This window comes from Panulirus ornatus, chromosome 66 (assembly GCF_036320965.1).
Source record: "Panulirus ornatus isolate Po-2019 chromosome 66, ASM3632096v1, whole genome shotgun sequence".
In the NCBI taxonomy this organism is placed as follows: domain Eukaryota; kingdom Metazoa; phylum Arthropoda; class Malacostraca; order Decapoda; family Palinuridae; genus Panulirus; species Panulirus ornatus.
The window spans coordinates 17,127,299-17,144,936 of record NC_092289.1 but is presented as its reverse complement, the minus strand read 5'-3'; the positions used below and the strand labels follow the sequence as shown (position 1 = coordinate 17,144,936).

Below are 17,638 nucleotides of genomic sequence, written 5' to 3'. Positions count from 1 at the left end.
CCCCTACACAACACACCACACATACCTCTACACAACACACCACACACATCCCCCCTACACAACACACCACACATCCCCCCTACACAACACACCAAACACACATCCCCCCTACACAACACACCAAACACACACCCCCCTACACAACACACCACACACATCCCCCCTACACAACACACCACCCGTATACCACATCCCCGTCTGCCTTCAAGGAGGGAGTCTCCGCGTGTATACACTCACACCACCTCCTCCACATCCCGGGCGGAGGAGAGCCGTGCGTGGGCGGAGTGCGTGGGCGGAGTGCGTGGGCGGAGTGTGTGTATGTGTGTGTGTGTGTGTATGTGTGTGTGTGTGTGTGTGCGTCCCACGGGCCACAACCACAATGAAGTACACTGTTCTGCGTGTCAAGGGGTTGTCAAATCCCTGGGGATTGCGCTCTTCCAAGACATTTCAAAGCACCTCTGATCGAACGGCATTCTGGACGAAGACGGGTGGCCTATTCAGTAATCACATCAAAAGAAGAACTTGTTATACAGTAATTACGGATACAGTAATCACGGAGTAATCACATTAAACAGCGTGGCAATTACGGCCCATCATATAAGGTAATACAATGCTAAACAGGGCCATATCAAGGCAAATGTTTAATCTAACCAAGGAATTGGTTTGGCGCATTTGAATGAAATATAGGCGTGAAGGCAGAAAAACAAAAGAACAACAACAACAAAGAGGATTTAAAACAATGGAGGTTAAGAGACGTGGGAGACGAAGGATCTGACACCACCGAAAAGGGATTGGATCCGGGTTCCCTCAGCATCTATTACGGTTGTGGTATTCGAACCCATTTACCTATACGCTCATATGTCTCACTTTCAGTCCCGCCCAGAGACGTGGGAGACGAAGGATCTGACACCACCGAAAAGGGATTGGATCCGGGTTCCCTCAGCATCCACTACGGTTGTGGTATTCGAACCCATTTATCTATACGCTCATATGTCTCACTTTCAGTCCCGCCCAGGTATTTCGACTCTAAATACCAAAGGCAAAAAAATATAGGAGGCGAGTGTTGAAGGCTAAAAGGATAGCATTCCTTTATGAAGAGAGAAATAAAGAAAGAAATGGCTATGCAAAAACAAAATGGTTATTCCTAATAAAGAAAGAAATGGCGATGCAAAAACAAAATGGTTATTCCTAATAAAGAAAGAAATGGCGATGAAAAAACAAAATGGTTATTCCTAATAAAGAAAGAAATGGCGATGAAAAAACAAAATGGTTATTCCTAATAAAGAAAGAAATGGCTATGCAAAAACAAAATGGTTATTCCTAATAAAGAAAGAAATGGCGATGAAAAAACCAAAAAACAAAAATGGATGAAAGGAAAACCGATTGCAAGACGAGCAGCAAACACACACAGATATCTATGTCCTCGCCGCCATGTCGTCACATCACCAACAGCTGACTTAACAAGCGAGAGAGAGAGAGAGAGAGAGAGAGAGAGAGAGAGAGAGAGAGAGAGAGAGAGCCAGCTGTGTGTGTGTGTGTGTGTGTGTGTGTGTGTGTGTGTGTGGCCACGACCCGAGGTGTCAAATTCGCCAGTCGGGTCAGTGTCGAGGTCCTGTTGGACCCCCCCCCACCCCCCTTCCCCTCCCACTCAACCAGAGGGATGGGAGATGGGGGGGAAGAGATGGGGGAGGGAATGGGGGGGTTAGGAATGGGGCAAGCTTTGCTCAAGCTGCCTTCGTCATCATGGTGGTGGCCATGGGAAGGGTGGGGGGTGGAGATGGGAAAGGGGAAGGAGGTATTCTGTTCCATAATGGGGGTGATGACCTAATGGCGCAGCCAAGGAAGGGGATTCTGTTCCATAATGGGGTGATGGGGGGTTGGTGGTGCCCTAATGGTGATGTGTAGCCATGGTATGGGGGTTCTGTTCCATAATGGGGTGATGGGGGGTGATGCCCTAATGGTGATGTGTGGGCATGGTATGGGGGTTCTGTTCCATGATGGGATGGATGGGGTAATGTCATAATGGTGCAGCAGCCATGGCAGGGGGAATATTCTGTTCCATAATGGGATGGGGTTGTGTCATAATGGTGCAGTAGCCATGATGGGAGCTGCGTCGTCCCCCCCCCCCCCCCCCATCACAATCTACAACACCCGCGCCATCACAATCTACAACGACACCCCGCGCCATCACAATCTACAACGACACCCCGCGCCATCACAATCTACAACGACACCCCGCGCCATCACACTCCCACCAGGGAAGAACAACATGAAATATCGCACGACCACCGGACGAACGTACGCACAACACAACAACACGAACGTACGCACGAACGTACGCACAAAAACAACACGAAAGTACGCACAAAAACAACACGAACGTACGCACAAAAACAACACGAACGTACGCACAAAAACATGAATGTACGCACAACAACAACACGAACGTACGCACAAAAACAACACGAACGTACGCACAATAACAACACGGACGTGTACGCACGAACGTACGCACAAAAACAACAGCACGAACGTACGCACGAACGAACGAACCCTGTTTGCACTATGACGGAAGCAACGCTCCAAAACAAAAGACTAGAGAAAAAAAGAAATAAGAAAAATACGTGGGAGGGAGGGAAGGAGGGAGGGAAGGAGGGAGGGAGGAAGGGAGGGAGGGAAGGAGGGAGGGAAGGAGGGAGGGAAGGGGTGAAAAAAAAATATATATGAATGAGCTATCAAGTTTACACCCTGGGGGTCAGTGGTACACTACTACCCCCCCTTCCCTTGGGGGGTCAGTGGTACACTACTACCCCCACACACCCCCAGGGTTAGTGCTAGGGTGTAACACCCCCCACCCCATCCTCCCCCTGGGGCCAGTGCTAGGGTGTAACACACACCCCCTCCCCAACCCCCCCTGGGGCCAGTGCTGGAGTGGATGTAAACACGAGAGGACCAGGTGCGTGCGTGCGTGCGCGCGTCCGTCCGTCCCTTCGTTCTCACCCACAGAAACTCTTTCAAGAACATCGCATTTCGAGACATTACGGAGTTTTCTCCATAATACCTAAAATAACCCACAAAATAAATAAAAAAAAAAGATAAATAAACTTCAATGGAAGTAAATAATAATAAAAAAAAAAGTGGGTTGAACAGTTCATCTTTTTTTTTAATGGTCTAACGTAGAATTCGCACACACAAACTGTAGCGCACTGGCTTAGGCCCAGACCCCCGTTGGCCATGCTTGCAAGGCGATACACCGTCGTGCGCTACGCTGTCCCCCACCACCGCTGCTGCTACTGCACGGGAGGAGGAGGAGGACACGGTCTTTCCGCCCTCGGGACACCTTCCCACACTACTACAGGACCACCTCCCACCACAGCACGTGGGAGAGTCTCCCACACCACCACCACGCCCCTAAAGGGACCTTCCCACAACTTCGAGTGCGTGCGTGGGGACGTCCCAAGCCAGCCTTCCCACAACTTCGAGAGTGCGTGGGGACGTCCCGAGCCAGCGTCAACACAGGAAGTTGCTACGCTTGATACTGGCCAAGAGAAAAGCTCCCACTGGTGTGTGTGTGTGTGTGTGTCTGTATTTACCTATCTGTCCCCATCAGAGGGCAGCTTTGCCCTAGGAGAATCCTCCGCCTCACATCTGTAACATAAACACGCTTAGAAGTACCCAACTGTTGGCCTTACGAGTCTACCACACATTCTCCAAGTCTCCGTCCGTTCCACCATGCCTCCTGTCCACATTCACTCCTACGTCCACAATTCGAGTGTTCAAAAAAAAAAAAACCATTTGTTTGCCCTTTCAGACCCTTTGAGCAACATCACCGTCACTCCTAGAGAGTTGACGGGTTTGAATGTCTGTCCTTTTCATCCTTCTTTCCTACAGTGAAGGCAAGTCTTGAATTTTCTTCTCCTGATCCATTTTATTTTTACCGTCACACTCCTCGTTCCGTTCCGTGGACCCTCCCCAGGAGTTCCGCTTCCTCAAGGCTGTGATCTAACCGCTGGAGCGTACTCCACCATGAACCAAAGTGGTATATATATATATATATATATATATATATATATATATATATATATATATATATATATCGCTGGTCATAAACCTCGAGAAAATTTTACATATGTCTGTGATTCTAAGGATACATGTGCATATCCTTATGTACATGCTTGTACATATGTATTAACACATGCATGGTAACATCCCTTATGTGTGCGTGTATGTGTGTGTGTGAAAACACATGCGTGATAACCTCTCATGCACGTCCCGTAATCGCTTAAGTGACCGTTATACACTAGCCACGCTCATCCACGTCCCGTGTTGCTCTGATTTCAATCAAACATTTTCCCATCCACACACACACTAGACTTCTCTCAACACTCTTCATTTCCTGTAGCGTCTGGACACCGCTCGATCGTCACACACACACACACACACACACACTGAGATCATATCAAGGCGAGATCCCTCCATTGTTTATCTTCTCTTCCTACATCGCCATCATCTGGTCATCTCCCGTGTGGAGGAGACTCATAATGCTGTCGCTCCAGATATACTAAAAGCAGTTTGACATAGTGTGTGTGTGTGTGTGTGTGTGTGTGTGTGTGTGTGTGTGTGTGTGTGTGTGTGTGTGCGTGTGTGTGTGTGTGTTATTTGGGCGTGTGATCTCCAAGCTTCCCCCTAAAGTTTTTTGTCTTTTATTCCCTGACTACGTTCTCTCTCTCTAGCAGGTCTATGCCCATAACTGTTGATAAATTAGCCTATCCCTCTTTCCCAACATGCAGGGGGTGTGTGTGTGTCCCGGTCTACTAGGCTATATATGATTTCCCTCCTCTCTCTCTCTCTCTCCTCGAAAAAATATGCACACATACGCTGGCGACTCGCCACCGCGCCACATTCCTTTTACTTCTATTTAATTCTTCCACGTCGTCTTCCCTGCCTCCATCTACGTACGTCCCCAGTTCGTCACCACTACCTCTGTTATCTCAGATATGAGCAGGACTTTCCACGGGAGGGGCGCAGCCCCGATAATTCTGACTGACTGACTCCAATGCCTAACTCAAATCCCGATTTTCTTTCTAAAACCCTTTACGACTATCCAATCCTCTTTGATGGGTCTATAATTCCATCAGTATACGTCAAATAAACCTAGAAAGTATCACCGAGCCATCTAATCCCCTTCTTGAAAACCCTATACTTCTCATTTCATGATTGCGGGAGTAAAATTCTCGTACGTCGAGAATTCCCTTCCTGAACAGCTGCTGCTGTTGTGCCGATGATCCGATGGAGTGATGATGATGATGATGATCCGACCTTGTACTCAGTACTGCTTTCACGTCTGGGAAGGCTCCTCCTGTCTTGGCCTTATACATACTAACTCGACGGAGTCCAAGGCAGTCCGGCTTATCAACTCTCCCAATATGACCTCAAAAACTTGACCCACCTGCGTGCTGTGTGTGTCCCTTTCCCTTCTTCTACAACGACGCTACTTTCCGCATCCAAGAAATAGCTGCTTGTGTGTGTGCCACCACCCCCGCCATTAAACAGGCGGCGAAATACTCGAAGAAGTTATTCTGCGACTCATGATTACCGTGGTGGCCATTGGCAACTGGCTCAAGGTTGAGCCGCTGTAATGTTTTTCTTTCTTTCCTTACACCACCAAGCTTTTGGAATTCTTTACCCCCTCCCACCACTCCTCTCTCATGTTATTTCTAGCCGCTACGACTCGACTCGACCCCCCCCCCCCTTTTAAAAAGGTAGACTTTCCACCTCACCCTAAACTCTCAGACTATTCCATCTCTTTCACTCCTAACTTCTCGATCTCTTAGATGCCTTATGTGTTTCCTTAAGGTCGAGCGTTCGATAAAAGATTTTGAAAAATCTTTGTGACATAAACCTTTCGACATAGATAACATTTTCTTAGTTCATGATACTGTTACCAATATAGACAAAGATATGAAAAACTATTTTACTAGACTGAAAATCAGTATCTTATACGAAAATATCTCAATTCTTGTAACAAATTATTTGTGTTTCGTAAGACACGGTCACTGATACAAATCTTTTCGAAAAGTTTATAAACGATGGATAATAAGATCGCATCCCCAGAGTCTATACATCTCCGGTGCGATGGAAAAACAAGTGGGATATCATTCAAAAATCATTAGAAAAACTATCCAAAATCAATCAAACATTTTTTCAGCCTCATCTGAGAAATAGCCACTGAAATTCAACGAAGACAAAACGCAAATTAAAGCAAATTGTTATGTAAAAAAAAAAAATGTTTTGGAAAACCTATGTTAACGGTTTAAGGACAGAAGGTTCTATGACGTTTTATGAACACCTAACTAAAAATCTATCTAGTTAAAAAATCTACCTTGTACAAAGCGTAGTGTGTTGGGTCTATCTGCACAATGCTTTCATACGATCAGATACCAGCATTTGATCCCTCTTAAAATTCATTTGTAAGACCCGACTCCTTCATCACGGGCAAAACACTTAAAGGTGGTCCTCTCGACATATATAAAAAAAAAAAGAGACTTAGAGAGACTTGGAAAGAGTTGCAGAAGAAGCAGCAGCAACATAACTAACACGACTGTGTGACAAAACTATAAGAGAGAGAAAAGAAAGGGCACTTTGTTGAAGCGTCGTAAGTCACCCGGCGTGACTCAAACTTTCCGAAATACTTATAGAATGATGATGAAACCGATACACATATACACTGCCTTTCAAAGCACACACCGACCCCATCCTGGAGCTACATACAACCACCTAAGACTAGGAGAAGAAAGGTTTCTAACCTACGTGAAGGAAATTCCTTCAAACTGAAATGTAAGTTGCCAAAACAACGACCTCGCTCACGAACAAAGGCGACTACATCCTGTACTTTGGGGGTTGTCACAATCCACCAAAATGATAATACAAAAATAAACATTGTCAGCCAGGTATACAAAAATAAACATTAAGTCAGCCAGGTATACAAAAATAGACATTAATTCAGCCAGGTATACAAAAATAGACATTAATTCAGCCAGGTATACAAAAATAGACATTAATTCAGCCAGGTATACAAAAATAGACATTAATTCAGCCAAGTATTCAAGAATATACATCAATTCAACCAGGTATACAAAAATATACATTAATTCAGCCAGGTATACAAAAATAGACATTAATTCAACCAAGTATTCAAGAATATACATCAATTCAGCCAGGTAAACGAAAATATACATTACTTCATCCAGGTAGCTTCTTAAAGCACAACAGACCTTGTCAACCGTGTACTCCACGTATCGTAATGGGAAAGGGGGAAAACGCGATCACACAGGTGAAGCACCAACGGGGGGGAAGAGAGAGAGAGAGAGAGAGAGAGAGAGAGAGAGAGAGAGAGAGAGAGAGAGAGAGAGAGAGAGAGAGAGAGCGAGAGAGAGAGAGAGGTGCACAATCCCCCCCATACATCTCACCACGGATGATTCCCTAAACTTTCCCCCCCACCTTTTTTTTTTTCCCCACCAAATGCTCTTTGCAGTCGCTTCGTTTTCCCACTAGGCTTTGGAGGTCGGGTCCTCCACGTGTGTTTGCTTGCGCAGAAACGCTTCCTCACCTCCCTCCTGACAGCGTTGCGGGTATTTATGTGAGTGTGTGTGTGTGTGTGTGTGTGTGTGTGTGTGGGAGATAGCATGCATGTACAAATTTGTATCTGTGAGTCAAGAAGGTTCCTCAAGTACACAGGGTTGTCCGATTCAACGACTAAAACAATTAACCCCTCACCACCACCATAGCCATACCCCCTCACCATCACCATAGCCAAACCACCCCCTCACCATCACCATAGCCAAACCACACCCCACTCACCATCACCATAGCCAAACCCCCCTCCCCTCACCACCATCACCATAGCCAAACCACCCCCTCACCTCACCATCACCATAGCCAAACCACCCCCCCCCCACACCATCACTATAGCCAAACAACAGCATGTGTGTGTGTGAGATCGAAATAGATATATATATATATATATTTCTCTCTTGTGTCTCACCTGATGATGTGATTATTACACGAAAGTGCACTTGGGAACCTTATCGTGTTTCATTTTCCCCGTGGACTCACAGGAATATATATATATATATATATATATATATATATATATATATATATATATATATATATATATATATATATTATGTATACATAATCCTTCATCGGATTTATAGCATGTAACCACATAAATCTTCCACATCACCACCACTCCACACACACCCCACCCGGTTCTCCACATCGACTTAACTGGACATTCAAAACACGAACGGTTTCGCTTCTAAAAGTATATCTAAAGCTGGCAACGGCGAGGGCGCCCTTGGCAATGCCTGCCTCTCTCTCTCTCTCTCTCTCTCTCTCTCTCTCTCTCCTATCTACTGACGGAGGGAGACCCGCTACTGGGAACTGGGATCTATTTAGGAGAGTCTGGCGAGGGCACTACGCAAAGGGGTTCGAGTCCCTCCTCCTCCCCACCCGCCCTCCCAACTTTCTAATGTATTCCGGTACGCCTTTTGTGGATTATTTGTCGACATGCAGTGCATAATCCTCCTACCCGTCCGTCCGTGTCCTCCCCTCCCGATGCTTTTTTGTTTTTTTCTATATATTTTTTTTATTTTGACATCTGTTCGTCGTTTCCCGCCTTGTCGAAGCAGCGTTATGTATACTACAACTGCTGATTAATATATTTTTTCAGTGTTCTGTTTTGCGTCTGATATATATATATATATATATATATATATATATATATATATATATATATATATATATATGAGGGCAACCTTATCAATACACGAAGAGAGCTTATAACATTATAAACGATTAACTCTATCACTTGAAGTTCATCGAATGATTCCCAGGGGTACTATATATATATATATATATATATATATATATATATATATACACCAATTACTCACTAGTGAAAAGCGCACCTTACGTAAAATGCGCCCATGACATCAAACTTCGTAGCAAGCGACGGGTTCGACCCACACGTGTGTGTGTGTGTGTGTGTGTGTCTACACCACCTCACAGCACCTTAGCCTAGCCCTTGTGTGTGGGGGGAAGGGATACACCAACCACACCCCCCCAACCCCCCACACCACAGGATGGCTCTACATCCCCCCTTAAATAATAATTACGCCCTACTTTAAGCTAAACCAGAACCAAATATAAATTCTAATCCTTTCAACATCTAATAACTAAAACCAAACCCCAAGACAATTGAGTGGTAGGATACATTAGCGTAGGGGGAAATGAGGGCGCGTATGATCGACCAAGCGGAGGAGGAGGAGGAGGAGGATCTGTTGATGGTAGCGATGATACAGACGGAGGGTCGGTCTGTCTGGTCTACGCCGTGTACGGGTAGTAGCCAACACCGCCGTGAAGAAGTCTGTGTATCGGTGTCTACCTGGCTGGCTGGCGCTCCCTAAGTGGGTCATTCAGCCCGGCTGGTGACGTCACTTCCGAGGTGTGTGTGTGACCCCTCCCCCCCCTTAGCATATCGTAGCGATAACCTTGATGATAAGAGATAAGGAATAAGGACCCTGACGGGGGGGCCACCGCCCTCTTCCCTCTCTCTCCCCGAGGGACTTAAGCTCCCATATTTTGAAGTAATTGACTGTACATTCTCATTACTGTTTATACAATAGACTTTTATTTTGTGTACGATACATTTTTGTAATATTTCCATCTCAACGTTCAACTGGGTACTCCCAATTCCCTAACAGATGTATGTAGGTTAAGTGTAGTAAGCGACGCCTTACTTATTAGTCCTAGCTCTTCTGTGAGTTGCCCTCCCACCCTCCCTCCGATCTCCTAGGCCATAAATTACTCGTATTTATCACAATGGCGTGAATTAATAGAGGAGACCCAAGATCTCCAAGGTCAGTAGACGTGGTGGTAAACATCTTTTATGCAATGACCAGCGCCGTGGCAAGGGTAAATAAAGTAGGCCGGCCACTTGGATGTACTTCGCTGCCTGGCAAACTAATGCTACTAAATATATATATATATGATAAGCCACGAGACATCTAGACATTGTGTAACCTATATCGCGTATAATAATGCATCTGTTTTGAGAAAAGAGGGAAAAAATATATATCAAAGTTCACGTAACGTATAAGCTTTCAAAAATATTCAAGTACCTTCTTTCAGTAAATGCTGAAAGAGTACAACTGATGTGGGTGCGCTGGGAAGGATACACGGCTGGTGAGGTCATCCTCGCAGTTGAGAGAGAGAGAGAGAGAGAGAGAGAGAGAGAGAGAGAGAGAGAGAGAGAGAGAGAGAGAGAGAGAGAGAGAGAGAGAGAGAGAGAGTTGCGTCATCAAACTTCATCGAAGCATTTTTTCTTTTTTTTCGGTCCATCGAGCAACATCCACATTGGTTCGCGTGAAGAAGAATGATTCAAATCGCACCAGACTAACAAAATCAACATTGTAATAATAAACATTATCGGAAATGCTGTCATTACGAGCCTGTCTGGTTGCAAAACTTCAAACGTAGAAACAAAAGACAGAAAAATGAACTTAGTTTCGTACAGTTAAACGCGATCATCTTGGGAAATACCACAGTCGAACCATCCAGATTTTCAAATGCCAATGTACTTCATGTTGTTGTTACCAGAAATGAACGACTTGTTCTAGCTACACAGTTATTCAATCTCAATTGGAAAAGGTCTATTACTATATATAATTCGACACAGGAAGTTACCCAATCGAAGAAATTAGGTACAATAATAATAACAAAACACCTCCTAGATACTACTTAAAAGTCTTCACATCTAATACAAATTATATATATATAAATAGATGACGTATATACACTTGCCAATGTGATCATAATTATGTACACTTTTGACTTCGAAATATTACCAAGCATCCGGTGGGTATGAGTCTGCTGTTACTGTATAGATGGCAGGTGGTGTCGCATTTTATACTCCCTCGGTTGCATTGCTTTGATAACACGGGCGTCAGCGATTTAACGTCGGATGTTGCTAACATTACAAGTACAATATGACCCTTATTGTGACGACACATCTCCAGTGCTGAATAGCTAGCAAGTAGGACGAGTCAAATCACAGAATCAGCCATCATCAGCAAGTACAACATACCACAACCATTTAGTTTTAGGAGATACAGTACAATAACCACCATTTACATTCTCCAGACAAACACGGTCTTCACAATCGTCCAATAGGTCTCCCTCTCTCTCCTCAAATAAGACACAGGGGAAGAAGAAAAACCCAGCATCGCACCCATGAGTTCTTAAAAACCGATGCACAGACCACCGCCACCTCCTCCTCCTCCTCCTCCTCAAGGCCGGCCACAGCAATCACACGGTAATAACACTTGCCTTGTTTTCGCCACTGACACCAGGAACAGACACCATGAATGGCAAAACCAGGGCAGCAGGAGCAGCCGCTCCTCCACACTTGACAAAACTTCTCGTTGTCTTCGAGTCGTCCTTCAAACCCTCGCTGCTACACACACCACCACCACGACCAACCCTCCCACGGCACACACACACACTAGACTGCCGAACGGTGTGGCAGGACCGAGAGATAAATACCGGTGTCAGGTCGGGGAGTCAGAGAGCCACTGGCAAGCTCCGGGGGCCCCACTCGTGTGGCCCCGTCGTGTGCACGTGTGTGTGTGTGTGTCTGTGGATCCGCGTGTGCGTCTGGGAGGGGTAGACACATGTACGTCGTGGAAGTTGCCACGCAATCCTCCCGCGTCGGTCACGCCATCCGGGTGACCCTCGGATTACATTCCCAACATAAATAAACGTTTATTTTTTCCTTTCTTTCTTTCACGAATGTCTTCATTCCTAGCATTACGAACGTCTCTGGGATCAATTCCGTCTCGAATCCAATGCAAGACACAATGGACTATAACACGTTGAATAAGATGCGTGGAAATAACCATTCATTTTAAAACAGTTAATGTAAGCAAGTCTCCCAAGTTGTAAATGGCTCCGTCAGCGTAATTGACTAAATAACTGTCCTGGGTGAAGCCGCGGTCCCTCCCTCTTTCCTAGTATTTAAGCAGATTCACCATATTCATGAACGAACAAGGCGACAACGCTAACTCGGTGAGAGTGGCATTAAATTTAGCCCAAGTCGTCTGGGGGCCGACGCTCAGGGTACAGACGAACAACTAAAACACATTACCTTTTGCCAGTCAATATGCAGCCTCCTGACCTACTACATACCTAATGCCGGCCTGTATGAGGCTCTAGTTAATGAGGTGGATTATCACTATATCATTACTATCACTCCTTCAAGGACATATAAAAGAGAGATAGGTCCATGTGTATGAAGTGATTTTTGGTTGTCAGTCTCTATCCCACGGTACAAAGCTGGATGGAAAGACAGTTCTTGTTTTCATCTGGTCGTTTGTTTGTCTTTCTGAAGTCACTCAAACACACACACATGTTCATCGTAAAATGACCGGATGGGCGTACACTTCACGCGTGAATGCTAAGCACAACGTACGAGTTCAAGGGTAACTCACAAAATGTATAGAGGAAGGATCACCACTCGGATTATAACTTCGAGCTTACAAAATCCCCATCATTCTATACTGAATACATTTGGACAAAGAGCATTTGTCTCAGCAACAGATGTCAACATTTTTTTTTTTTTTGTTCACAGAACTTCTCCAATGTATTCTGCATAGCAGACTTCTGCCTCTCTCTACTAATAAACTGGTAGCAATCAAACGCTGGGCCTTCAATACGACATAAGATCTGTCTCATGAATAACAGACTGTACCTGTTAATCAAGGCAAAATACCTGCCCTGATCTGTTAGTTGCTCATGAGTGGCTTTCTACACCTGATCACCATTATCAACCAAAGCTGCTTTCATTATCTCAAACTCAGTACCATATTCATTTGAGAAAGCTTCACTGCAGGAATCCAGCAACACAAATACATCTCATTCCTCAAACTCTCTGAAATCCATATCATGTATAAGTTTAACAATTTCCCTATTTCATGTCCTAGGGCATCAACTGTTAAGCAATCATGTAAACATTCAGGGCATACCTTTCTCCACACACCAGTCAATGTTAACTGATTTCATCCCAAAACCCTCCGCTGTTCTTAATGGCATGTACGATGCTGTGATTTCGTCTCCATACTTTTCATGGAAGAGCGGAGCAAATGTTCTCCTTACGTACTACAACCTTCACTTAGATCTGATTTTTTTTAAGTTCATTCACCCTTAACGTTATCAAACAAAATTGTTTAAACTGATGGGAAGACCAGAGTATATAACAAAAGGCAATGATACTCTCAGGCATGATGTTCTTTTGGTTGGCGCATTCCTCCAGAGGATGGCAGAAGTAAGAAATACACCAGCTTTCAAAAATCTTACTGGTCGCTCACACTGTCTTGTTTCATTAGCACACAACAGGAGGAGAATACTTGACTTAATCTTTTGAGCCCTTGAGTTTTTGCTATGACACACCAATACAGTCTTCAGCTTGAAGTCTTCCTCCACACTGGCCCCTAATAATGAAAAGTTAAATCCAGATGCGTACTTTCCCTCAGCAGATAAATCCAATTCGGCATTTTCTTCCACCAGAGGACAAAGTCATCAGTGGTGAAGATCTGATATGGTAAAAAAATCTCCCTTCTCTATGATGGCCCTTAAAGTTTCAGGATATATTTCTGCTGCCACAGGATAAGCATTTACAGCTTTGTCAGTTAGTTTCAGATTGAGCAAATCAGCTCTTTTCTTAAAGTGCTCACACCAGCTTGACTTGCATAAAAAACTCTACTGTGGATATTTCACCATCTTAATTCCACTTGAAGGAAAAGTTTCAAGTAGACTTGGGAGATAGACTGTGAAACCAAAACATGTTACACTATAGTTTAAACAAAAGGGTTAAAAGATGGAGCATTCATGATTCAGAGTTGCAATGAGAACAGCAATCAGTTTCACTTAGTCTTGGCTCACCATGCATCTTGTGGTCTAACAGCAACTGGTTTAGCAACAACAGTTGGATGGTAAAGTCTGATGTGATGTAGTAGAATCACTTGCTCAGCATCAATATTTGATTAATTCAAGCATCTACTAGTTAGGATATACTAGTTGCAAAAAATGTTGATAAAAAGTACTTTTTGTTTGTCTGATTCAGACATGCCATCAATTTGATTACGGGTTATAATAATCACAAAAGAATGACTAGTTTTGCAGTAAGAAGGAGGCCACAAACTTCATTCATCCTTTTATACAGTTTTGATAGGGATCCGAGATAAACTGCAGACATCCTTTAGTGAACCTTTAACAAAAGATCTGAGATGTAATTTCAATGTCCTGTGTCATCAGATAACTGCCAGTAAACGGTAATTCATACATGAGTGAAGGACAGAAGCAATAGGGTTTTCTTGTGGAACTATAAACTGGGTTATTCCCCCCCTTTGTTGTGACTGTGAAAAACACAATTATGGATCACATACTATAGCATGAATAGTACATGTGAATCATACATCACATCAATTCTAGCAAGGGTAGCTAGACTAAACGAAAGGCAGAAACACATGCATCATTATGGTGTCATCTAAAGCTTATCACAGGTGTTAACAAGTGCCTTTTCTGATATCTTTACCATTTTCATTATCTGTAACGAGACTGATATATGTTACTGTGTTAACATTCACTTCTTATCATGACTTTTTTCCTATCAGCCTGAGCCCTTTCCCTATATCTTTTATGAAACAGATAAAATTTTCATAAGTCCAGAAAAAGGAATGTGCCTTGTGGCTGGATGTTACACATGTCTATTCCATAAGCACCCTAATCACTACAATATGAATATAAAAATACAACTTTGACCTTCATCCAGTCAAGAAACGACAGTTTAAAATATATGCACTTAACTCCCACTAAACAGAGCAGTACCCATAAAGGTAATGCCTCCTCTACACAAGGGTCTATTAAGATAACATGCATCACTGCACATAACACTGCATCTCGAGTCCAAAACAATGATGCCTACCTACTCATTGAAAGCTGCTGGTGTGCAAAATACTTTCATTAACCAACAAAATTACTACTGGTTGTTAGGAGCAAACTTAGTTCTTGATATTACAGCTTTGTCATGCAGCTAAAAAGAACTAAAACTACTGCATAGAAAGGCATAATGCACTGTCATTCTTAGCTGTAACTGTAAATTTCACCAGATACCAATAAATTTTCCAAAAAACAGTAAATACGCCTGGGGAAACAAAATCTTGAAAAACAGAATACATACCTCTTACTGGATCTGAAGCATATTCTTCATCGGGTTCATTGAGTGAGGTCTTCCTACTGCCAGCGCGTCGTCTTGGTGAAGAGCCAGGAGTGAGGCCTTGCATAACCTCAGCTGCATTTCTTAACACAGCATCACGAGCAGCACGGAAACCACTCGCTGATTTTAAATGACAGATTAGAACCAAATCCAAGGACAAGACTACATAATCAAAGGAAAAAATATTTCTAATTAAAATTTCCTCTATAACTTAGCTGTAGTTGCTGATGTTGTCTATTTGTCAGATAATCTTAAAGAAATAAAGAATCATGCAGTCTCAACACAAAAATGCTAAAAGTTTAGGGTGGGGAAAGAAGCACAAGAAATTCAGCTGTTATTCCTGCTAAATGACGTTTGGAAATTCTTATAGGATTCATCTGAATAATAGCAGTGTGGTCCATTAACACATAGCAGATATTGCCTTCACCTATGTACTAATATAACTTTCATATGATATCAGTTATCACTGTATCCTTTTGCTACCATCCTTTATCAAAAGCAGGAACTAAGTCATTTGTGAATCTGTACTAGAATGAAGAAAACAATCTGTATCCCTGCCTCCTTCTTGATCACATCTCTCTTTGTCTTCCTCAATCCACTATTTCCCACTACCTTTCAAAAATAGGGATATGATATATGAAAAACCTTTCTTTCATTTCAGAGTTGGAATCTTCTAAGCAAGAATATGGGTCAGCATATCCAAGAAGGGTTAATTACATCCAATTAACACCATGACATAATATTCCCTTCTGTCTGCAGGACAAGTGCTTTTTTTTTGAGAGAGAGATCTTACTAGACTCAGACAAGTTATTCATTAACAAACTCCCTTCAAAGATGCTTTCATTGCTCTACCCTGTCATTCAGTTTTCCATTTAGGAAGGATAAGCAAAAGGAAGAGGTTCATAAATCTCTCCCACGAAAAGAAAAGGATTCTCATGTTTCAACATCTCATTTCTTCCGTTAGCAGCTTCCATCTTTGGTTAAGAGCGAGAGCATGGCTACACAAAAGAAGGAGCAACGTACTTGTACCTGAATAAGAGAGAGTAGAGCAAAGAAAGTTACAAAGCACAATCCAGTGGCTCACCATGGCATCATATGTCATACCTCTGAGTTCAAGACACCAATGAGCACTGATCAAGGTTTCTAAGAAGTTCCAGAGTCCTCACCAATGGATGTCTTACAAAGAGATCTCTATGTAACTGAATGTCAAAGCCACCTTGTGAATTTCATGAGCTCTAGCAATATCACAAGAGTGGGACTTCAAGATTTTTCGTTTGCTTACTTTGCCTACACAGCGAAACACTAGAGTTAGGAAGATAAACAGTCTCATGATTAGTCAGAAGAAATTCATTTGGATTTTTAGAAAGTGTACAAGTCACTAATGATGGTGTCTACTGTCCTTTTTCCAACTTGAGAATATGACTTTTCTATCACAAAATTCTGCAAGTTTGTATTTTGGCTATGAACTTCAGACTGGGCCACAGCTTCATTCACGTTCAGGTGAAAGATAAGACCGTGATGGCATTTGTACAGTAAATAAGTTTCACTAAACCATCAATCATAACAGATAAAGCTATGAGAAAATGGTACTCTATAAAAGAAGGGCCTCCAAAACCGTTGATTTGGAGGAACTTGGCTGGAGAAAGGGCCAAATCCTTTCACTGGACCAAGATGGTCAATATGATTTGCCTTATGGCTTTCAGATGAGGAAAGAAGTAATTTTGTCTGGCCTGTGCCTGTGAAAAAGAGTACTTCACAGAAATGTGAATAACCACATTATAAAAGTTGTAGATAGTCTTAATTCAGGCAGCTCAGAACTGGCAGCTGTATGGGAGTATGGGGTGCATACTTAAATGTGTGCTACACCACCTGACTATGGTGCAGCACCTATCCCCTATACAACTAGCTGGTTGGCTAGATGTCTTACATCAACAATTCCAAATGCAGAGTTCCGAACTAAAATGAGGAAATCGTACTGCGGCAGATCCAAGGAAAAAGACCAGGAATCCCTCCTCTCCTGCTTTGTCAACTGGGTATATCTATCACTGACCTTGATATGGAGATGTGAGCAAAGATAAACAAGTCAAACACAAAAAAACATCCACAATACCAAAAGGATGCTTTGGATCTACAGTAAGAGACTGGGAACCTATCTTCTCTCAGTTGGATGACTGGATCTCCCATGTCACTGACCCAGGTTTAATGACCTGAGCTGGGTTTAGGAACTAATACTGGTATAGAAAAAGGCAGAAACAATATCCCAAGGTTTCTCTAGGTCTTGGGTATATGATCAAGAAACTC

The 17,638-nt window shown here is 43.2% G+C and overlaps 1 protein-coding gene across 1 annotated transcript in view; it reads right to left on the bottom strand.

Moving 5' to 3' along the window:
* LOC139746688 (uncharacterized) overlaps nucleotides 1-17,638 on the bottom strand; it is a 682,159-nt gene that overhangs the window by 172,275 nt on the left and 492,246 nt on the right. Inside the window, 1 exon segment of the mRNA XM_071658129.1 lies at nucleotides 15,302-15,457. Within this exon segment, the coding sequence (XP_071514230.1) occupies nucleotides 15,302-15,457 (156 nt within the window).